Source organism: Brugia malayi, assembly GCF_000002995.4.
Source record: "Brugia malayi strain FR3 genome assembly, contig: Bm_v4_Chr1_scaffold_001, whole genome shotgun sequence".
Taxonomy (NCBI): domain Eukaryota; kingdom Metazoa; phylum Nematoda; class Chromadorea; order Rhabditida; family Onchocercidae; genus Brugia; species Brugia malayi.
This window is the reverse complement of record NW_025062475.1, coordinates 6686533-6708254: the sequence shown is the minus strand read 5'-3', so window position 1 is coordinate 6708254 and position 21722 is coordinate 6686533. Positions and strand designations below refer to the sequence as shown.

The 21722-nt window shown below is 34.4% G+C and overlaps 2 protein-coding genes across 2 annotated transcripts; one reads left to right on the top strand and one right to left on the bottom strand.

Moving 5' to 3' along the window:
- Window positions 1-10568: 10568 nt before the first annotated feature.
- Window positions 10569-11172, top strand: Bm18169 (Uncharacterized protein; the record flags this gene model as incomplete). The annotated part of the gene is made up of 2 exons (XM_043076813.1): window positions 10569-10621; window positions 10752-11172. 2 exons carry the CDS (start codon window positions 10569-10571, stop codon window positions 11170-11172), a joined length of 474 nt encoding a protein of 157 aa, XP_042932747.1.
- Window positions 11173-18943: 7771 nt separating this feature from the next.
- Bm14257 (Uncharacterized protein) lies at window positions 18944-19207 on the bottom strand (the record flags this gene model as incomplete). Its single annotated transcript, XM_043076812.1, has 2 exons — window positions 18944-18973; window positions 19124-19207. The coding sequence occupies 2 exons, from the start codon at window positions 19205-19207 to the stop codon at window positions 18944-18946; spliced, it is 114 nt and encodes a 37-aa protein (XP_042932746.1).
- Window positions 19208-21722: the final 2515 nt, after the last annotated feature.

Below are 21722 nucleotides of genomic sequence, written 5' to 3'. Positions count from 1 at the left end.
TGATGAGGATATAGATCGGGTTATAGATCAAAACAACTAGGTTCCAAAACATGAAAAAATTCTTCATGCGCTCAAAAATACAAATTAAATGCCGTGAATAAAGCAAAAATACAACGAACTGTTTTTCATGATAGACAGTAAAAAGTGAAGAAATACAGTGAACACATTTGAAATGCATAATGATCGATTAGTATGGGAAACTGCATACCCGAAGGAACTGCTTACAATTTTTCTTAAGAAAATGACGTAGCAAAAAGTTTTAGTAAAACTTCTGCAAAGCCCTGGAAGTGAATGTATACATACAGATGAACTGTTATTGATCTGCAGATTTCTACTCAGGAATCCGTATCATTCTAAATCAATTAAACCAGCAAAACCTAAAGAATATCGACATCATTTAGCATGTTTCTAGAATCTTCATCCGTGTTAGCTGTTGTTTTACGAATGCTGCAAATATACCGAGAGATCAATGGTACTCGGCATCTTTGCGAGTTAGTTTAATGAAAATTAACTGATGTAAAATGCAATCTGAACAAAAGGACACATGACATCCAAGCAGTAAGCTTAAACGTAAATTGGACACAACTCCTTAATTTTAATTGTCATCAGTGACGACGATAATATCAATTATAGCTCAAACTATATACACGTATAAATAGACAGACAGAGCAGAGACACATACATACATCCACAGACAGATTTTGGATTACAATTTAGTGAAATTTGCTGAAGTTGGAATAGGAGGAAGCGATGAGGGAAAGCAACATCGCCAGCTCCAACCCACCTGCCGCTTATCGTCATCGACATTACCATCATGTCTACTACTACTGCTATTACTCACTCACAATGTTTCTAAAAATTTTGGACATTTATTGCAAGTGAGTAGAGAGAAAGGCAGAAACAGAGAAGACCATATCAACAGAGCACTAGTGGATGGAGTCTGAAGACCACCTGTTATTAACCTTTGTTGGATTGTGCTGTCGACATATGTAATAATGCTGGACGGGAGAGAAAAAGGACAAAGGAACATCGGAAGATGACACACGGATTCGTTGAATGTATTATTTACAAGGGTGAAGTAATTATTTCAGTATCCTCTTACTACTTTTTCATAAGGCAGAAGGCTTCATGCAAAATGCTAGCAACAACAGTCCATTGTGTTAATGCATTAACTAATTCTCCACTCTTCAAACACTCTGGTTACAAGCGAAGCGCAACGGTTTTAACGTGCTTTTTCTTTTGCAAACCGAAATTTTTTTTCCTTAAAAACTTCTGGTTAGAAGCAATGATTGCATAGAATTCAAAATGATTCCGTCTCAAGTCATCATGATAACTATGCTTACACTGCAATATACCAGATGCCAACTCTTTCCATCACGCAATCCTTTCCAACAATTACTTACAAAGAGTAAGTCTTTACTCTCTTCACGAAGCAACCATCATTTTACTATATTTCCTTTTTCATTTCTTTTCCTTTCTTTCATATGTCCATCTATTAATATTTGGCTACCACTAGAGCAGATACATTACAAAAATATAGAAAGCATCAATAAGTCGTAAATTAGCAATCGTGAATTACAGAAGGCACCAATCGTGAATATTGATGAACATCACTATCATAACTAAGGTTAGGATGGTTATCAAAACTATCATCATTACAGTCATCCTCATCCTTGTCACTATTCTTATTCAGTCATTATCAGTATTATATATATATATATATATTCATATTATTGGGTTCATATAGTCAAAACAGCAGTGACGCTATTTCCTGAAGTATAGAAATGTACGAGGATAAATGAAAAGGGAAAAAGCATGTTACATTACTTTTCAATCAATCAATCAACCAATCTATACAGATAAATAAATTGGTTGACTGATATCTACCCGTTCTATAAAATTCTACATTCATCCAACCATTCAGACAAACATCCCATCCGGATAACGACCAATCGCTGTCGCATATGTGCGTGTCTTTTCATCAAAAGGAGCAGTCCGAAACCTCTTTTGCTTTTCTTCTGCATCTTGAATGTTCGATGAAGCTTTTAAAGCCCTTTTATAAGCTTTGGTTTAGAGAGTTAGTAGCAATAAAGCAAGAGCAATAGTAGCACCAGCATTATTAGTGGTGGCACTAGTTAGCATTTAGCATTTACCACAATCCTTTTCCTCCTTCTCAACAAACCAATAATGATTCCTTACCTCTTATTCTTCATTATATTAACTTCAAATGTATATGATAAAGCTATAGTGCATTACTAATGAACAATAGAAATATCAATATCGGTATATTTTTACTTTATATATAAAGTGAAGAGACATACCACATCCTCAATTGGCAAACAATCGTACTGAGACTGCTTGGGGCGATAAATGTCAGTAAGAGTTGGCAAATTTTGCTTCAAATATTTCTTACATTTTCACACATCACAATGAGTCAGAATACCTGCGCCGAAATTCGGCAATGGCAAATGATGGTTCAAGAACTAAACAAGACGCATTTTACACGACAAACATGAAAGACTCCACTTTTTTTGTTGTCAGAGTGACATTTCAGATGCTAACAATGTGATGAATCTTTTCTCAAATGCATGAGAAAGGAGTGTTGAACAGTAATATCTAAGAAATCTTCAGTCTCTCTGACCTATACTCGACTCGCAAAAATCTGCCGTCTTTATGGATGAGAAAAACAACACTTCGAAAAAAAAAAATGTTAAATTCTGATCATGATGCAGTTGAAAAAAAAACAAAAGTGAAGAATATGACTCTCACTTGCCCCTTCCGTCAATTTAAGAATGCAATTCTGTTCTTAGAATACTGCGGGACTTATGTCGATTTAAGTGTCCTAGCACATCCAAACACAAATATACACAAGCGCATGGTGCATGCAACTCATGGTACATTACATTAAGTGGATGAGAAATCCCACCCATATCAAAGTAACACGAAAACGACATTAAGCCATTACTCACTATGGAAAGAATGGCCTTCAACTGAACCAGTGACTATTAACAATCAAACAACTAAGAAAAATGCCAAGAAATGAAATTTCACTAGTCCATTTAAAAAGAGCTCGAAAATTAATAGCATTGGAAGTCAACAATTTTTAATATATCAATGTAAAGTTGTTTATGCAACTTGCTATTCATTCTATAAGGCATTCATTCTCAGTCCAGTTTATCGGCTGCTATGATTTTCATTAGTCTTAAGTGCCCTTAATATGTTTCTTCCTAAAATATGTGTCAGCAGAAGAAAGTTTACAACATGAATGCCAGATTTCAGAAAAAATCATTCAGAAATACTACAAAGAGTAAGTGAAAAAAGTGAATTAGATATCTGACTGCTGAAAAAAACAATCTGGAATGCTGTTATAATATGGGTCAAATGACTGAGATGTTGGATATAAAAGCACAATTCGGTCGTGACCAGAAGTGCAGTGCTTTGCTCATCAGAGATGTTATAAAAGCCTGCTGTTATTCTTGAAACGCAAAACCATTGGAAACAGACTTATCGATTGATTTTAAATAACGTCAAACAGTCTATATAAAAAGAATAGAATCGATGTTCAGCCTTTCACTACTTCTTTACGATGTCGCATTAATCAGTTAATTAATGACAAAGACTGCCCCGTAATATATTATCACGTGTGTTCATGCAGTTCGATAGGGAACCAAGGGCATATTTATGAAAGAATGGGTTGTCCTTGAAAGGAAAACTGAATGTGCACTAAGTTAACTGATTCTGGACTATTCAGTCATTATATAAGTGATGTTAGCAGTACATTGAGGGCTTCACTTCACAGGAGAAATCCGAATAACAAGCAGAATTTGATCTGGTCATAAAGGATAGTGTAGTTCCAAAGATTTCGTAAAATTGATAATTGTGCTCCACTTTTCGTGAATCTTTTATCCAGTCGTTAATGTGTTCTATCGACCAGATGAAAGTCCAAGCTGCTATCTTTAAAGAGGAGATGTCTTTGCTGTGACAATTTAGATATTGGATGACCTCCTATCGATTTCTACATACTACACAATGATTACAGCTGCTAATGCCTTGCTTGTATTGTTTTTATTGTTTCGTTCGCAACCTAGTCATAAATCTCGAAATACGATTCATTTTTGAGCGCAATGGAAAAGTACGATTATACCTCCAAAATTTTCAAATTAGCAGCAATAGCGGTAGTATATAAGCCTGTTAATAATAAAAATTTCCTTTATGATGGAATATAATTTCGCAATACAATTTGGCCGCTAAAATACTTTAAAAAATAAAAAGTTTCTTAAATCGGTGGCGCAAGTTTGAAAATGTACTCAAAGAACAACGTCCTTCGCAGCATTAAAGTCACTTACCCAATTCCCATTTCATTTTATATCTGTTCACTACAAAATGCGATTTCCCTAATGTAGATCTTAGCAATAACTGTTTGATTCATCAGTGGTTCGAAGATGGAAGGGACAAATGTAATTGCATTATGTTAGCTGATTAAATTATCACTGAGATGAAAAAGCTATCAAACTTGAATTCAGAATTTTATAAAGGAAGGAATAGGAAACAAACTGTTTCAGGAATGAGATAGAATCACTCAAACTATGTATGTCAAATTCTTTAAATTTGTTAAAAAGAAATTCACACTCATAAAGGAGTCTCATTTCAATAATGTAGATTATATTTCATCAATAAAAATCCTTCGAATATCGATGACAAAAACCTAGATATACTGTTATTATAAATGAAACATCAATCTCACAGAATTACATCTCTGTATTTAAGAAATTATTTATTTATCTCTTGCAACATGCAGCACACATGCAGTATGAACGGAAATGTAGATTTTCTGCATAATTTAAAAGCATAAAAGTTTTCTGCACTGATGTGTCTTTTTCATTATCTGTAAAAACCGTATCATTAAAAAGTGCTTCATATTAACAAATCAAAAATTTGCAAAATATGATTTCAATCAAAAAACAAAAAAATTGCAGGGAACAAACATCACTCTAAAGTATTACTCGATAGAGAGGGATTATACATGCATGAGACTTCTTTTCATACTCTTCTTATTATTTTCCTCTTTCTTTCTGCATTTTGCCATTAGAAAAACTGAAAATTTCCTCTTTTTTTTCCCTTCACTGAGTGGGAAAAAAAAACTTTAATGATGGAGGACACAAAGAAGAAATGTTAGGCGGCTATTTCCTCAATCTCTGCCTGTCTCCTACTCTTCACATTTTCTTTTCCTTCGTTATTCAATGAAATCGATTCGTCTTCTCTCATATCAAAACATTCAAGAGAGCCAAAACTATCGCCATCACTATCATCAACCACCAATACTCATTATCATTATTATCATCATCATCATTACCACTATCGCCGACCTCGAAGACCACTGCTTAGTTTTACTGTCATGGCCATTTCATTTGCTATTGGTTTATATCTTCACCTGCGAATGAGGCTTAGGTTTCTTTCAGAATTCCATAAAAGCTTAGCACTCACTTTCCAGTCAGCTGCTATTATGAAAAAGATTACTTCTATAAGGCAAGATCATCTCACTAAACTCAAAAAGTTATCCATCCCTTAGACGCTAAGAGGACAACTGCTGACTTGGCCATATGATCCTTGGACTAGCCACGGAGCATACTCAATGGAGTCATATAAAAATTTAAACATCTCGCGCACTAATTGCATGCTGAAGACTCCATTCAAAGATGCCACGTTATTTTACTTGCTATTTCAGGTATTCATTCATTCATTCTTCCTTTTCTTTATCACCAGTCATTGTAAAAAGATAACGCAAACACTAGCATACTCAATTACAAAGTTTTTATGCTGGAAAAAAAACTGAATCGCTCTGCTGTTGTCACCAACTAGCACAGCAATTCACCATTAACTGTTACCAGCCAAATGCCCTGCGACAATAGTAATATGCACAGTCGTTTAACGCTTTCACAGTTGTACATTATTATATCAACAATGATTCCAGAAAAAAGGAATGTTATCTTAATCTTCCACTGGTCACCACATTTATCATTATTAAATTCTTAGAATATCACAGTAGACAGTGAGTAAGAAATTGAGTTCCTAACTCTCCACTACATTTATCTTTTATGTCATCATTTGTCAATGTCGGCCTTGTTGTATCACCAGACATTTCTATCATCATTATCAATAATTCCACTACCTTATCACTATTTGGAAAAAATATATGTTATTACAACAAGTGAAAAGAATTGATTTCTTCAATTTCAACACTTATTAAAATCAATGTTAGCAGCAAAACCGCATCCGATAAAATACCGTAATTTATATAATTGTTGATAAAGCTTTTTGAAGAGTCACAACGATAAACCCAACAAATAATTCGAAAAGCACAAAAGCATATATTTTTAATAAAGTTTGCGGTTATTACTATTAGTACTAAGGTATCTTTTTATCTGCAGTGAAATGATTATATATTTACATGAATACATCTACTCATACATACCGTACAAATATACATTCAAACTAACGCAGTCATCAACAGTGCCTGCGCAAAACCGATAATTCATCTCATTTCCTTTCTCTTCAACATACAGAAATATTTTTGAGAAATGAAAGCAGTAAATAATCAAGTGATTAATTTTTGACTGATTACCTCTACAGGTGATTTATTTGATGGCTTAACTTTCCCTCTAAAAAATAACTGATTCCGAAAGCTATCTGCACATTTTTTACGATTTTATTAGAAATTAAAATTACATCTTGATAATACCTACTTACTATTAATATTTGGAATGAGATACCTCATCCTCAAAGTCAAAACACCTTGAACTTTCCAATCCCTTTAGTTCCATGATTCAGTCTCCACCAAAAATGAATCAAATATCAAAATCGACTTTGATTTGAAACATTCAAAAAAAGAAAAAACCAATACTTTTACTGTAAATAATGGAAAAAACGAACACAGCAATAAAATAATCGAAAAAATTTAAGCCAAATTAGCCATCCTTAGATACTACATTCATAAAGATATTTCAGGCTACCTACTCTAAGACCTCTCTCTCAGCTTCACATTGAACTATGTCCTCAAATTCGAAACAAACTGATGTACACAAAGATTATAACAGACAACAAATTTAGTATCTCCTGAATTAACCAACCACATATGGTCATAATGCAAGTTCAAAACAGACAGGCACAAACCTACCTTGAACGATATTTTGAGACCGCTTCTTCTTCAATTTAGCACTCTTCTTCTTTTGTTTTGTAATCTCTCAACTTTGTATAAAATCCTTCCGCTAGCCAATTCTCTTTTTAAGCCAAGTAGAAAATCGTAAGAATCTCCCAATGACAATTGATGAAGAGTTAAAAGTCAAATGATAGCAGCTGCTTTCCGCTCCAAGGAACCGGATTACACAAGCACGAATTTATCAGTATCCCAAATAGAAAACGAGATCAATTTTGCATATTAGAAGGAAATGGGCAAAATAGTTGTAGTAGTATGGGAGGGGCCGCGCTGATTGTTCGCCATCATTAGAGCTGTCTGCAACAGAGAAAAGGATAAAAGTCTGAAATTTCCAAAATAACCTTGTCAAGCCCGAGAGCGACGAAAAGCGTATGGCAACGTAACGTGACTACCATGGAATTTAACAGACTTCTACAGATCACATGAATCTGCACCACATTTAGTTTTTACTCACTATCGCAATTCCTATTTAAATTACAAAAGACTAATGTAAATGCTAACATAGCATTTATAAAACCAGTTTCCAATCTGTGATCTGTTTTCGAAATATAAATCCAAGAAATCCAACGCGGATGCATCAAAAACTAACTGAAGTATCCTATAAAAGATGAAAGTCGAATGATACAAATACATGATAAGGATGGACTATTCACACATGTAAAATGGAAGAAACTTTGATCACTGAAATCACCGAAATTGGAAGCAGGACTGTGTCGTTAAAGCCACCCTAAATACCGCTGTAAATTTCTGCAAAAGGCTTTTGATGAAACATTGAGAATTAACTGAACAGTTCACGGAATACTATCAACTCTCCGGATATTTTGTTATTGCATGAAATGATCATACTGAAGATCGTCATGAAATTTTCACTAATTCGTGAGAAAACATGTTCTCAATCTACCCGAAACTTATGACATGCGCAACAGCACTCTGTTTCCACTACCCTTCCTTAACGGCAAATCCAGAATTTGCAGAAATAAACAGAGCAGGATTCCGGAATAGCTGATATTATCATTGTCTGAAAAATGCAACAAATTATTGGCACTTATTTAGTGTTGAAACATTTTTTCGCCAAGATTTATTTTTCCGCAAAATGAGCTTTCAAAAGCAAAAATTTGAATTAAGGGTGATGACGAACAGTCTAATTATCCGGTAGTCTCTTAATTATATTTAAGATTCCTTTAACAGTTCTACATCAACAACAAACAAAAATTTAACCTCAAATCAATCTCAGGTAATTAATAAAATAAGTCGATATCCCTATACTTGTCAATACTGGTAAGCAGTACAGTACTGCACTGTGAGACGAAATTTACTTACGTGGTATTTAGTAACTTCATGCAGGCGACCGTCCTCTGCAGCATGGGAACATAAAGATATCTAGGCACTTAGGTGGAAGTGTAACAGTAATAAAAATGGCAATGAAGGAAATTAAGTTACGCTCGAAGTTAGTGTATTAGCAATGGGACGTGCAAAAATAGGCAGAAAGTATTTCGTATTTTATTCTTCACACTGAAATCAATTTAAATTAAAAGAAAGAGGGTACACGCACTGGCATCAAAATACTGAAGTACAGGATGCATGAAATGTATGCTCACAAACAAAGAATGAACATATCATCCTCAATGGACATCGACATCTTCTGCGTATACTTTCCAGGAGTGTTGACAGGATAGATAACAACGGATTGCTCCTGAAACTGATGGTTTCTACTCATCAGTTTCTTGAAAAAAAATATAGTTATTTTCAAGCTGATCATATCAAATAACAAATATGTAACTGTCACTACTCACTCCTAAATCCAGACTAAATTTGTGGTTGACATTGATGATTTATAAATCTCACAGGCGCTTGCGCAATTTCTCTTCATCATAATCATCAAGATGATTTACTGTGATTAAGGATATTTCTCGCCAGCAATAATTACTGCTTCCTTTTCAGTTATTCTTCTCGGAGATTATTCTCGCAAGAAAAAGACAGGACAGGAAATGCCGAAAAAGAGAAAAAAAGAATTTGCCACACTTAGACAAACGGCTCATCTCTCGTCATATGCGCAGCATTTCATGCCTCCCCCTGCTCTTCTGTACTTGCCTACTCGCCCCACATCACATCAAGTACTCTCAATGGTAAACAAATGCATTTCTGAAATACTTACTGCTGCTTTCACTCCCACATGATATTCTCCGATGGGAGCCACCGCGCCACCATCACCACCACCACATTTACCATGTCAATATGATGTGCTATCCTGCTGCTGCTCAGTGGTACTTGCTATACTCATTGCATCCATCCTGTACATGCCAGGTTGATCAGGATCACTACTCTGTGAATCCTTCCTCACAACAACACACTTCAGACCGGGAGAGTGGTACTGCTTACGCATTATCAACATTAGACAAGACGCAAATGTCTGCGACGAGATGAATATCAATGTGTCAAATATTCGGCATCATTTGAGCTAAAGCTGTAAACAAACAAGTGCACCTAAGCAGAAACCAGCTTTAGTGAAACGACATCATGTTATTTGACTAGTGAGAGTGATGACAACAAACATAAGAAAAAGTTACAGAACCAAGTGTTAACACATGGAAGAGAGTGTAAAGCGAATCTGAGGGGATAAATTAGGAGAAATAAACAACATAACGGAATAAGGAATATATATATATGTTGGTTTGTTCCAAGGTCCATTCAGTCAATAAAAAGCATCTTTATTGTCTGACTCATCAACTTATCAAATACGCTAGGATCAGAATAAATGATGGAAATGTAAACTATGTACTGCGAGGACATATAGGAATGTGACTGAATGGAAAGGTAAGTAAAAAAGAAAATTACGGATGTTGAAAAGTGCTCTTTTGAAACGCTTGTCTCAAACGTTAAACGTTTTCATAGCAGACGTTTGGTGAGTACTTGGATATCATACAAAGTTATACTTCCAATGGAATACGTCATGTATTACCTTTCAGTCATCAACAAATAGCATAATATATATATAAACTCTAGAATACAGTATATATATATATACACGTGAGTACAACGTATCACATTAACGTCAGAAGTGACAGAATCAGCTATCAGAACTATTCAAGTGCGAATTCATACAAATCTATTTTTAGCGCCACTCCAGTGCAACAGAGAGAGCAGCAGGGTGACATGGCGGTAACGATGACATGGATGTGAATGAGTAGAGTAGAAGTGTAGTGGTTTTGCTCATCTGCTACGTTAACAGAAGTCATTTAGAGATAGATAAAATGAAATAAATCTATGAGGAAGGGAAGGAGGACTGAGGGAATAGATATGTCAAAAAGCTGGAAATTACTCCCTAACTAAAGAGAATGAAGGAAAGGAGGGAAGGATGAACAGAAATGAGAAGGGACCAACAACCTCAGAACATAGGGAGTGTGTAAGGTTGGTACACCATCTCTCTTTCCATTTTTCGGAGAGGGGACAGTAACGAAACGGTCAGTCATCCCTATCGCCACCACCAGCAAAACAAAACTGTCGTAGCAGTAATGGTAGTAGTGGTGATGTGAAGTAGAGGTCTACTACCCTATCCCTCCACCAGCTCCCCATCACCGCCACCACGACCACCACCACCACCAATACCAATGCCAACACCGGCACCAACAGAACCATCATATAACAATCCTTTCTGTTCGCTAACATCCACTCAGCACTTCACAACACACCCACAATTGGTGGTACATATGATGAGGAAAGATGAATTGGATAGCGATCTGAACAGATCGATCAAGCGGGGTGAGGGAGGGAGCAAGGGGAAGAGAAAAGGGAAGAATGGGCCATCCTCGTCGATACGCTCTTCTACCGGTCCTCGTCGTTGTCACCGCCAACCGTTAAACTTATCTGTAACTGTTCGCACCATTTTCTGCTCTTCGTTTGCTTCTGCACAGCTTATGGCTATTTTTCGTCCACTGGCTATTAAAACATGTTATGTGTGAGTGTGTTCTCGATATATGACCTCCAACAAATCACCACAAAGAAATTGCTTAAGCCAGCATATCAGATAATCGTCGTATCTCACTTTTATTTGATTTCAGCAAAAGTCGTGCAAGGGAAGCCTCAAAGAAATCCATTTTAAGATATTATAAATAAACACACTGTTGCAGAATGTTCTGCTCACACGCAAAAAAGTCTTCAACGTCCACAAATAAGTATTGGAAATGTAAGCATCGGAAAATGATAAAATCTCATCCGAACTCTGTTGAGTGATTTCATTTAATGAAGTCAAATTAGCGACTGAGAGATCGTCATTAGCTGACTCCTTCTGAAATACGTTGTAACTTATGACCATTTTCTGAACCAGTTGAAGCACGGTACAATAGCAAGATTACTATGCTTGCGTAGGCTTCTGGGAAAGGAATACCGATGGAAAGTCCTTGATCTATCCTAAAATCACGACCCTTGAACTGGTGACTCACTTTTCAGTTACTGCATTGCATACTTCGAAAACAGTCAAATGTTATCGTAGCAATAAATATAGAATTTATGAATAAATTCGAAAAACTAATATTATGTAAACAAGCAGAGAGATGGCAAAATTTTAATTTCTTTAGAAAAATTATTAATAAAAAAAAGCATTAAATCATTTAAAACATGAGTAAATAGCAGCAGTGATGATGACATTGATTTCACTGGTGACAATAACGATGACAATGATGGAAAGAAATAGTAGTGGAGCAGTAAGATACATTTCTCTTCACCTGATCTCCAGTGCACCTTTTCTTCTCCAGCATATTGTGCTACGATTTCTTCACTTCCACAAAGTGAGACAAAAAAGATGGAATAGAGAGCAGCTGAGAGGGGGACATCTACATATTGTCATATTGAATCGAAAATGAGGTATCACTTTTAATTTCATTTCACTCTTTTAAAATTAAATGTGCATCTAACTTTGTTATCACTGCTTTACTAAAAACATGGAACAATAAGGAAGGAGGCTTTTGATTAGTTCGACAGGTTTCTATAGTGATGGGAACTCAACACTTAAGTGGAAGAAATAGTTATGAGGATATTCTTTGTGTTACCTTTAAGATATTCCGAAGTGAGCCTGAGGATTTGTTCGGATAATGACTTAGCAACTGTAAATCTGAATGAATTGATCTTCAGGCTTGATTTGAATTTTGTCTGTTTCTGAGAAGTGCTGGAAACATTTGGCGATAATAATTATAACAGTGTTGATCGCAATACTCAGTGATAAATATATCTATGATAATAATGGTGATGTGGAGAACAATAATGTGTCATTTAATAATAAAATAATCGTTATTTCATTCTTCAATTAAAGAAAAATAAGAAAAAAGAAATTTTCCTTTGCCTTCTCGAAATATATTATTTTCCAACGTGAAAGTTATTGAAAATTAATTTGGTAAATCGCGTCAAAATTTATCAGTCGCTTTTTGAGTTTATCTACTACTTCCTTCCAGTCGTCATAACTTAAGAAAGCTATGTTTTTCATTATGGTTCATCTCTTAGTACTACTGCTGACTGTGAAATCTATAATCATGATGATGAATGATAATAACGATAATGATATATAGTGGTAAGATAATGATAACTGCAATGCAGACAAAATATTATCAGTGATGACATCACCAGTGAAAAGGCCCAAGCTGAAAAAGTGCAAGAAACGGAAAAAGAAAGCCAGGAGTATTGCAAATTCGGATAAAAGGAGGACAACAGGAAGGAATGAAATTTTCCGAGCAGCAGAAAAAAGTTATAAAGCAAGAGAGATAGTGGCAGAAAATGTGAAAAAGCAAAAAGCGGACGAGAATGAAAGCCTCAAAAAAAAAGTGAAAGACTCCGAAATTTAACGAGCACAAAGTGCAATCAAATTACTGAAAAATGGCTTCCAAAGAGCGACCAACTTGAGAGGCATAGACTATGGCAGTGAAATGAAGTGAAGCGCAAGTCAACCGAAATATATCATCATGTCAGATACCTGAAACGGGATCAGGACGGATACACCGGTGATTAAGTAGGAATAATGAGAGAATATGCAATGGATGAGAACAACTGAACACGAAAGTACAGATTCAGTGCGTTCAGTCTCTCAAAGCAATTTTTTTTCAAATGTTATGGAAATACATTTTTGAGGAGACAGTCAAACGGAAAGTAATTTCGTGAACAGTAATCCAAATGTCTGTCATTCACTACCAACGCATTATTTACATATACAAATACAACATAAATCATATGGCTGAAAAGAGATCAAGACAACCAATCGGTGAACACTTTGATCATTTGATTGATTGAGGTCGAAGTTCAGGATAAATAGAAAGAAAAATCATAATATAGCCGAATTAATGGTTTCTTTTTTTTTTTTTTTTTTTTGGTGATTTGAAAACAAGCTAATGGCTCACTAGTTTACAAAATTAATAAGGTTTTCTTGGAGCAGTCAATTGAAATCTTCACTGTTGTCCTTGTCAGTGACAAATGTTTTTGAGTAAGAAGATAACGGCAAAAGGCAGGAATTATTAGCTATGAGAGAAGCGAGATCATCTGTATGATATATAAACAATTTGAAAACATAACTATGTACGACTCAGACAGGAAGTCAAACATATTGCACCGGATTTTGCAGACTCCTACCAATGGTACATTAATGAAGTCTATAATGGATGGATGGATGGCAGATTGGAGGATACGGGCGCTGATGATCACTTCAGCACGAACGAGAAGCATTCGTTGCTACTACTACTATCAAGCATTGTTATTGAGTAGTGAAATGAGTCTTGGGCTTATAATGAGGCTTGGGCTTGTCTTCTTTATGAATGATGGAAACCTTGTTGATAGAATCAGTAATTTACAGACGCTGATGAAGAGACGTGAATTGATAGTAGAGCAGTATCACGGATTACTAGATTCACACGTGAATAAAGTGAAATTTAGATAAATGCTTTTTTTGAACTCCTTTCTGTAAAGAGTGCAATCATACTAAAAAAATGCAAAAATGACCGTAAGTTTAAAAATTCAATTTCAAAATAAAGGTATTCGTTGTTCGAGAATTCTCAACTTTTATTTCTCACGTTTTCGAGTTTTTGCTTATCTGTTCTATTCTTGAAACATTTGCTGTGACAAGAATACTTATTTTTTAATTAGATGTGTAGGAACAACAAAATGTGTACATTATCCCTAGACTATTCATACAGTCCTTTCTCCTTATTATAATGGTTTGAGTTTCAGTTGAATATTGAAAAGAATTTATGAGAATACCAGTAAATTCTAAATCTTAGAAAAGTAACGAGTGAGTAAGTTGAAGTTAATGTGGTCTTATACACCAGTTCACTTTATCCTCTTGCACAACGTATTGAGTGGATTTCAGAACAGACTTCATTTCTTCTGGGAGATAGCAATGAATTAAACTACAGCAGGTCGATCCGAAGCGATAAAACGAATTCACATAATTTAGAGTAGATAAAATCACGCAGACACTACTGTTCAATATCCGTTGAAATTTGTGCAGGATATATATCTTATGCTGATTCGGTTCGCTATCTGGCCATACAAAAATTTTTTTTTTAGTGATAACACAAATCATGCTAAACCTAAAAAGTCGAAATTCAGAAATTTAAAAAAGGGAAAGAAAACAATAACTTGATGAATTTAAAAATATATAAAACATTGTGCAGAACAGTGTAATTGCATTACATGAATGTTACTGTAAGCAGATAATTTTATTGGAACGAAAATGAAAAATAGTGTGAAGAAGTATTTCTAATGGCGTTGAGCAATTATATGTTTTCTTATAGTGGAAAATTGGAGACAAAACATTCACACAATGATTTATTTGCTCCATCAGAATTTAAGAAGTTTCTAAAGATTTCTAAAGGCTAATGAAGAGGAAGTAATGTTGAGATAAAAGATGATAAAGGGATTGATGCTGAAGTGCTAATCCGAATCCGATAAACTTAAAATGATGTTTCTTAAAGCACTGAGCCATAAGTTAGTGATAGACTGTCGATGTCTACAAATCATACCGTAGTGGAATCAAGCACTGTTACTCAGCTCAGTGAGATTCTCTATCTAAGAACTGCACAACTAGCACTGCCATATTGTTGTTAACATGATATTATTAGAAGTGTTGGGGAGAAGTTCCACTTCAATGGCAGCCAACAGCAGTAGTGGACGAAGGTCACACAAAGCGGCGCTGATGGACTTATGTGCTGTTCCTGCACAACCCTAATCTCACTGACCCCTTCACTCATTCAGCTGCACTTGCGCTCTCGCGAGATATTCTACCAAAAATGACATACCACTATCACACATAGGTACACACACACACACACACACATATATATATATATATATACATAGATGAGCCGACAAAAAATGGTGCTGCTAGCGAAAACACACACACTACTGCAGTGGTCAACAGCGACTGTGAACGGAGCGAGGGGACGTTCTTATTCTCGACTGAGAGTCAAGCAAGTCATAAATTGTTGGTGTGGCGCTGATTGTAGCAAAATGAAATGGAAATGGTGAGGAAGTATATATTAATTGCTCTCGACTCTTTTCTGTTCGAACAAGGAAACAAGAATTTATCCTAATGAACTTTCTCTTCCAAAACTATTCTCCAAATTACCTCATTTAAACACATCGCGAGCTCTCAGAACACTTTCTTTAAATTGCGTTTAAAAGATTTAAGCTATAGTGGCTGTATAATTATTTTCTACTGTTTTCTAGTAATTTTTCAGTTTTTGGTCTTCATCAGATACAATAAAGTATCGAGTATCACAGAGGTAAAAGCAACAAAGTAATGCTAAAAGTTTGCAAAATCATTTATTCACTTATAAAAAAAACGGGCGATATTTTATTTAATACATCTGCAGCCTTTTTGTGACAACGAACAAAATGCAAATAAAAAACTGCTGATTTTCGAGTCATAAAAAAAAATTAAAATGCCTTCAAAACGGAATGGATCATAAATTTGGTGTAGAAAGTGAAATGCTCCATACATTTCCTTCCTCTTCTTCGACCAGTCCTTCTCGCACATCAATGGATTTCATCGACAAAACTTTTTCCATCTTTAATATCATCACAGCAGCGCCATCTAAACTGTGAATAGCGCTCAATGGATTTATTTATTCAGAGGATGAAATGGATTAGATACACTGTCTCAAATCAAATTTTGATTCATACTAACCCAAAGTGGTAAATAGTTTTGTCTAATGCAAAATTAGCCATTACAATTCGTAACAAAATATCATTATCCTTCTCTAATTCCAGCAATGAAGCTTTGTTTCACTTTTTTTTTGAAAATATTTTTAAAAATTGAAAAAAAGAGATGGAAATGAAAATCTCATGGAAGTGAGAATCTCTATTTAAAAATGCCATTTGGAAAGTGTAATGTAAGTGCCAATGGAATAACAAATAATTCCACTCTAAGAGCACTTCCAGTTAGAAAATATGAAAATCGCAGCCAAAATCTCCAATAAACTATAATGATAACAATAATTATATATCATTTTAGTTCAATTAAAGCCTTTGTTCTATGCAGAAATCAGTCCATTTGCTATTACTTTGTGACCTAACATTTCATTATTGTTAAATAATTCATCCATACGTCAAATATGAATTATTTGAGCACTATATGGATACATTTATCTTACGCAATTTAGGTCTATGATATTATGATTCCAATTTAGGATGATAAAATGTTCATTAGAAAGTTATTATGACCATACATATAATTGAAAAGCAAGGATGAAGGATTAGTTTTATTTATGATATTTATGCTCCTTTGAACTGAGGTTGTGTCGAAGGAAACCTTGCTGTCAGTTCTATTTTAATTTGTTGCACATAACAATTGGTATTTGCTGATAGCATTTTATTTGCCTGATAACATTTTAGGTAAAATTATTGCAAATTAACTACAATATAAGTGAACTGATCCGTCCCGAATCCGAAAATCGATTTGGAAAAATATGACTAACTCTTCACTTCATATTCTAATCATTTGCAATGATAAAGAATTTTTGAAATAAGCTTTTTTTTTTTTCAAGAGAAATGTGCAAATATTATCTTTTATTTAAGCTTTGTTCTCAGCATTTTACACACATTTTTCATAAAGCAATTTCCATAACTATACGATACTAAAATGAAAAGATTGTAGATAAAAGATTCTGTAAGATATACGATAAAAGATTCTACCTTGGAAGTCTATATCAGTTCTTATTATTTTATATTTGTATATCTCTTGCTTTTTTCAATCCACTGACTGAGGTATTTCTGATCTTTTTCTATCACAGAACAGAACAGAAGAGCTGCTTTGGTTTCCGGCTCTCCTTATAGCATTCTTGCTTACGTTGTTTAGGCCAAGTTTGTTGAAATTTGCTAATGTAGTTTTGCATTCCTTCCACATACTGAAAGACCTGTGCGCTTTTCCAATTTTCAAACACCAGCATTTTTTGTTCTTTTTTTTCTTTTTTTTTTTTTAATTTAGATTTTATTTTTAATACCATTTTAGCTGGCATCACGTGCTTTACGATTAAGGATTAACTTCGTTACCTTTTTTTAACCTTTTTATAACTAATCCTGTTGTCATCTGAAGTCATACTTATTACCAACCTCAGTTTTTCATAGTAATAAAACCAAATATTTACAATGTGTGTACTTCTTGCTATTATTAAAAGTTAATGACTCAACACTGATAAGTACGTGTCCCATTACGAACTGTCATGTTCAATATTTCAACCGTTGCAATTTGTTGTCCACACTTAATTATCTTTGTAAGCACAGGTAGCTTTGGTATAGGATATTCGTTTCCCGGTTCATGTTTAGGAATCTATACTATGAATTATAAAATTCTAACAATATTTGACATATTTGACATTTGCATCGATCCTTTACACATTAATATCAAACAAATAAATGGAATCAGCAAAAGCAATCCATGTAAGACTTAATGTCAAGAATCGACTATCAAACTTAAATCAAACTCGATTATCTTTTAAGTAACAAAATAGCAAATACTAAATGAAGCACATTTCTATCATCAATCTCAAAGACTTAATAAGAAGTGCAAGAATCTGAAAAACGGTTTAGATTTCAGGACGACATTTAAGTAAGTTGGAATAAGAGCGCAAATAAATCTCACAAAGCTTAAATAGTGAAATGTAATGATAAAAAACATGAAATCGTGAAGATGTGAAAGAACAACAAAAACAGAGCATTTGCTGGATATGATATGAATTGATTGAAGTGAAGCGAAGAAAAATGAATTTAACTTGAAAGGAAACAGAGAGAAGCATATGAATGTTATTGTGATGTTGCAGCAAAGAAGTTGCAGCTTTTCCTTCTGCTAATACAGGTGCTGCACAAATAAATCCCAGGATAGTTACGAGACGAGAGAATTGCAAACGAGCATATGTGTGTTCGCAGGAACAATTAAAGGAGCCAGTAACTTCAATTTTTACAATGGTTAAATTCTTTCACAAGCAAAGTGGGCGATACTCTCCCAGAATCTTTAATTGAGACAAGTAGTTAACAATGTGGGCAGGATATGTTCAATGAAAAAGCCGTTAAAGCTATTGGGAATAGCATGAAATGATTATAAGCAATGAAATGAGCTTTGAATAGCTGCTGCGATCGGCATGGATTTATGCTTCGTTAGCATCATGTTGTTGCATGAGTGAATAATAATTGATGCTTGTTGTAAACATCAGAAGACCAAGGCTCTGATTCCTTTATTTTGCATGAATCTTACACCAATCAGCCATAAATTTTTATCGCAATAACAAACTGAAAATATCGAATTTTACAGTTGCACTTATTGCTTCATTGTAGTTCAGAATCTTCTTTTTTAATGCTAATATAATACAAAAGTGCTTTGGTCGATGAAATACTTCACTCTTCTTAACGTAAAGCAAGCGAAAGTCTTAATTAATTTACTCGAAATGTAATGAAGAAGAATTTTCCAGCTACCATTTGGTATAGAATGATGAAATTTGAGAAAACGAGGCACAAAGAGCCCATTTCGCCTGCCGTCTTTGCATTCGTTCATTTGAGAAATTTCCTTTTATATGTGAGAGTAGGGCGTTCTACGAGAAAGTTGCCGATGATAAAAGGGAATTCCGTTAGAACCGAACAAATCAAAATTGATGAATGGTGATAAATAGAACTGAGGTTTTAAGGAATTTTTTTATCAATAAAAGACTACTGTATCATTCAGTACAGAGAGAGAGGAAGAAAGAGAGAGAAATTGGGAAAAGGCCTCAGATCTAACTGAACTGACGCTATGTCTGGACTTCAAGTTAAAATTTATTTTTTATTCGGTAAAAGCGAAAAAAAAAAGATAAGAATGTGATTTCACTGATAAGAACTATCTGTATTGGATGAGTATGACATTAAGGAACAATCATATTTCCTCTGTTCCACCTAGGCTCAAATTATTGGAAATTGTTCTGACACAAAAGGAATATTGAAATTTCTGAAGCAAAGATAACAAATATTTCCTGGTATACTGCTTAAGATATCGATCCGTTCAAACATACATAGAGTTTTAACATGCTGTATGAACTACAATGGGGAGGAGTGACATCTGGCGCACTAGTTGTAACCTCTGACCTTTCGTTGTTGTTTTTTACAATATTGAGTTGATCGATTTCCGTTCGCTATTCTAATATAACATATGCTCCACACTATATTAGGAATTTTCTTTTCTTTATTCCATATTAGTTAAGATATTCTCCAACAAAGCTATTATTTTTGCCGATATTTCATTACGCGGTTTCCTTTCCTAGTACCATCGATTATTTTGTCGTCTATTCATCAGTTGAGATGATTGCTTGTGATCTCGTCATCATCCTTTTCCACACACTATTACATTACAGTTAGTTTATCCGCGCAACTGTCATGCCAATGAATGATGAGCATATTCAATGACATCTTACGCGTAAAACTAATTCGCCCAAAATTGAATGAAATAAAATTCATTTTAGGGACAACTTTATTCTGAGGAATTCAAGTAGTGAGGTTTGGTTAAGCTCTTGTCACAGAGACTGTTTGAAATCTTTTTTAAATTTTACTCTTTCTTTCCTCCCTTGCTTTTTCTCTTCATTTTTTCCTCCACTCCAAGTGAGCGCAAAACAGATTTTTTTTTGTGATCCGATGATCTGAATTTATAAGGAAATTGATAAATTTCAAATTATACCCAATATTATTTTGGAGCATTGCAAAATGTTAACAAAAAGATAGGAGAAAGAAGTAAAGGTGAATCACATGCTATTATACTTTCCCCGTTGCTATTTCCCATTCTTTGCAGTAAATTTACCCTTTTACACTCTATTCTCCATTTCTAGTAGTACACGTTTCACATTAATGATTTCTCGCATCATGGTGGTAACGAGGACATCCATAAATTTATGGAGCGCATTTTACACATTGCTAATGTGATTCTTACCTTCACTAACTTTAATTAAATCTCTCTACTTCATCATTTCTTCGGTTTTTCTCTCATTTTCAATTACTGTTTCCACTTCTTAACTTCGTTCAAAGTTCATTGATAACTAAACAACTCCAGTTACTGTGGAAAGTTGCATTAGTTGCATAGAAAGTAGTTTTGATCTTTTTCATTTCATTTCTTCGAAAGTTAAAAAGTTTTAGATGGGTGTGTCAAACGTGCTCATATTGCTTTTCTAATGAAACGGTATTTCAGAGAAATAAAATTTTCAGGCAGATCAATTTGCCTCGCTTATTACGGCATAAATTGTTCAAAAGTTGAAGCGGAATAGAAAGGTAGATTGTTAGATTCAAAGAAACGCGGAGCTAATATTATCGCAATAAATTACCATATTCTTAGCTCCTGGTGAACTTTGGAAAATATTTGTATGTGCAGCGGTATTTTAGTGTTACCAGAAATCTTCTTTTGGAATGGACGTTAATTTCAAACTACTCATATAAGAAAACGTATTGATGCTAGAGATACAGGTAGGATACAGGTAAAATTCAAGTATTTGGTGCATCTTCTCGGAAAGATCACCACCGCATACTATTCATTTTTGTATGTTTACTTCGGATGTAAACTTCCAACTGCTGAACTATTAATGAATTGAACTGAATGAAAGTTTTTCTCAATGCATGACAGTGTTTATGTGGGATTCAAAAATCCAATTTCTACTTTCTTTCCAATTAGTAAGCTCGCGAATACGAAAATGAGAAGGAACGAGAGAAATGTGGAATTATTTTAAAAAAATATTTTAGTAAAACATTTTATGGTCGATAGTAACAATTGGGATGAATGGTTATAGATATTTCAGTTGCATTTTTTGATAGATTTCAGTGTTAACTTATAATTTTTTGAGAAAATGGTTTATTAAGTTGATTAAGTTCGTGTGACTTTCCGGTATACTCAACAAGCATTGATTAATGACCAAACAGTTTTTTACTACAGCTAGATTGCAGATACTTTACATTTCTGCCACAAGAAAAACCGAATCATTGTGATAATCATAGTTGTTATAATGGTATGATTGCTGAAGGATAAAAAAAT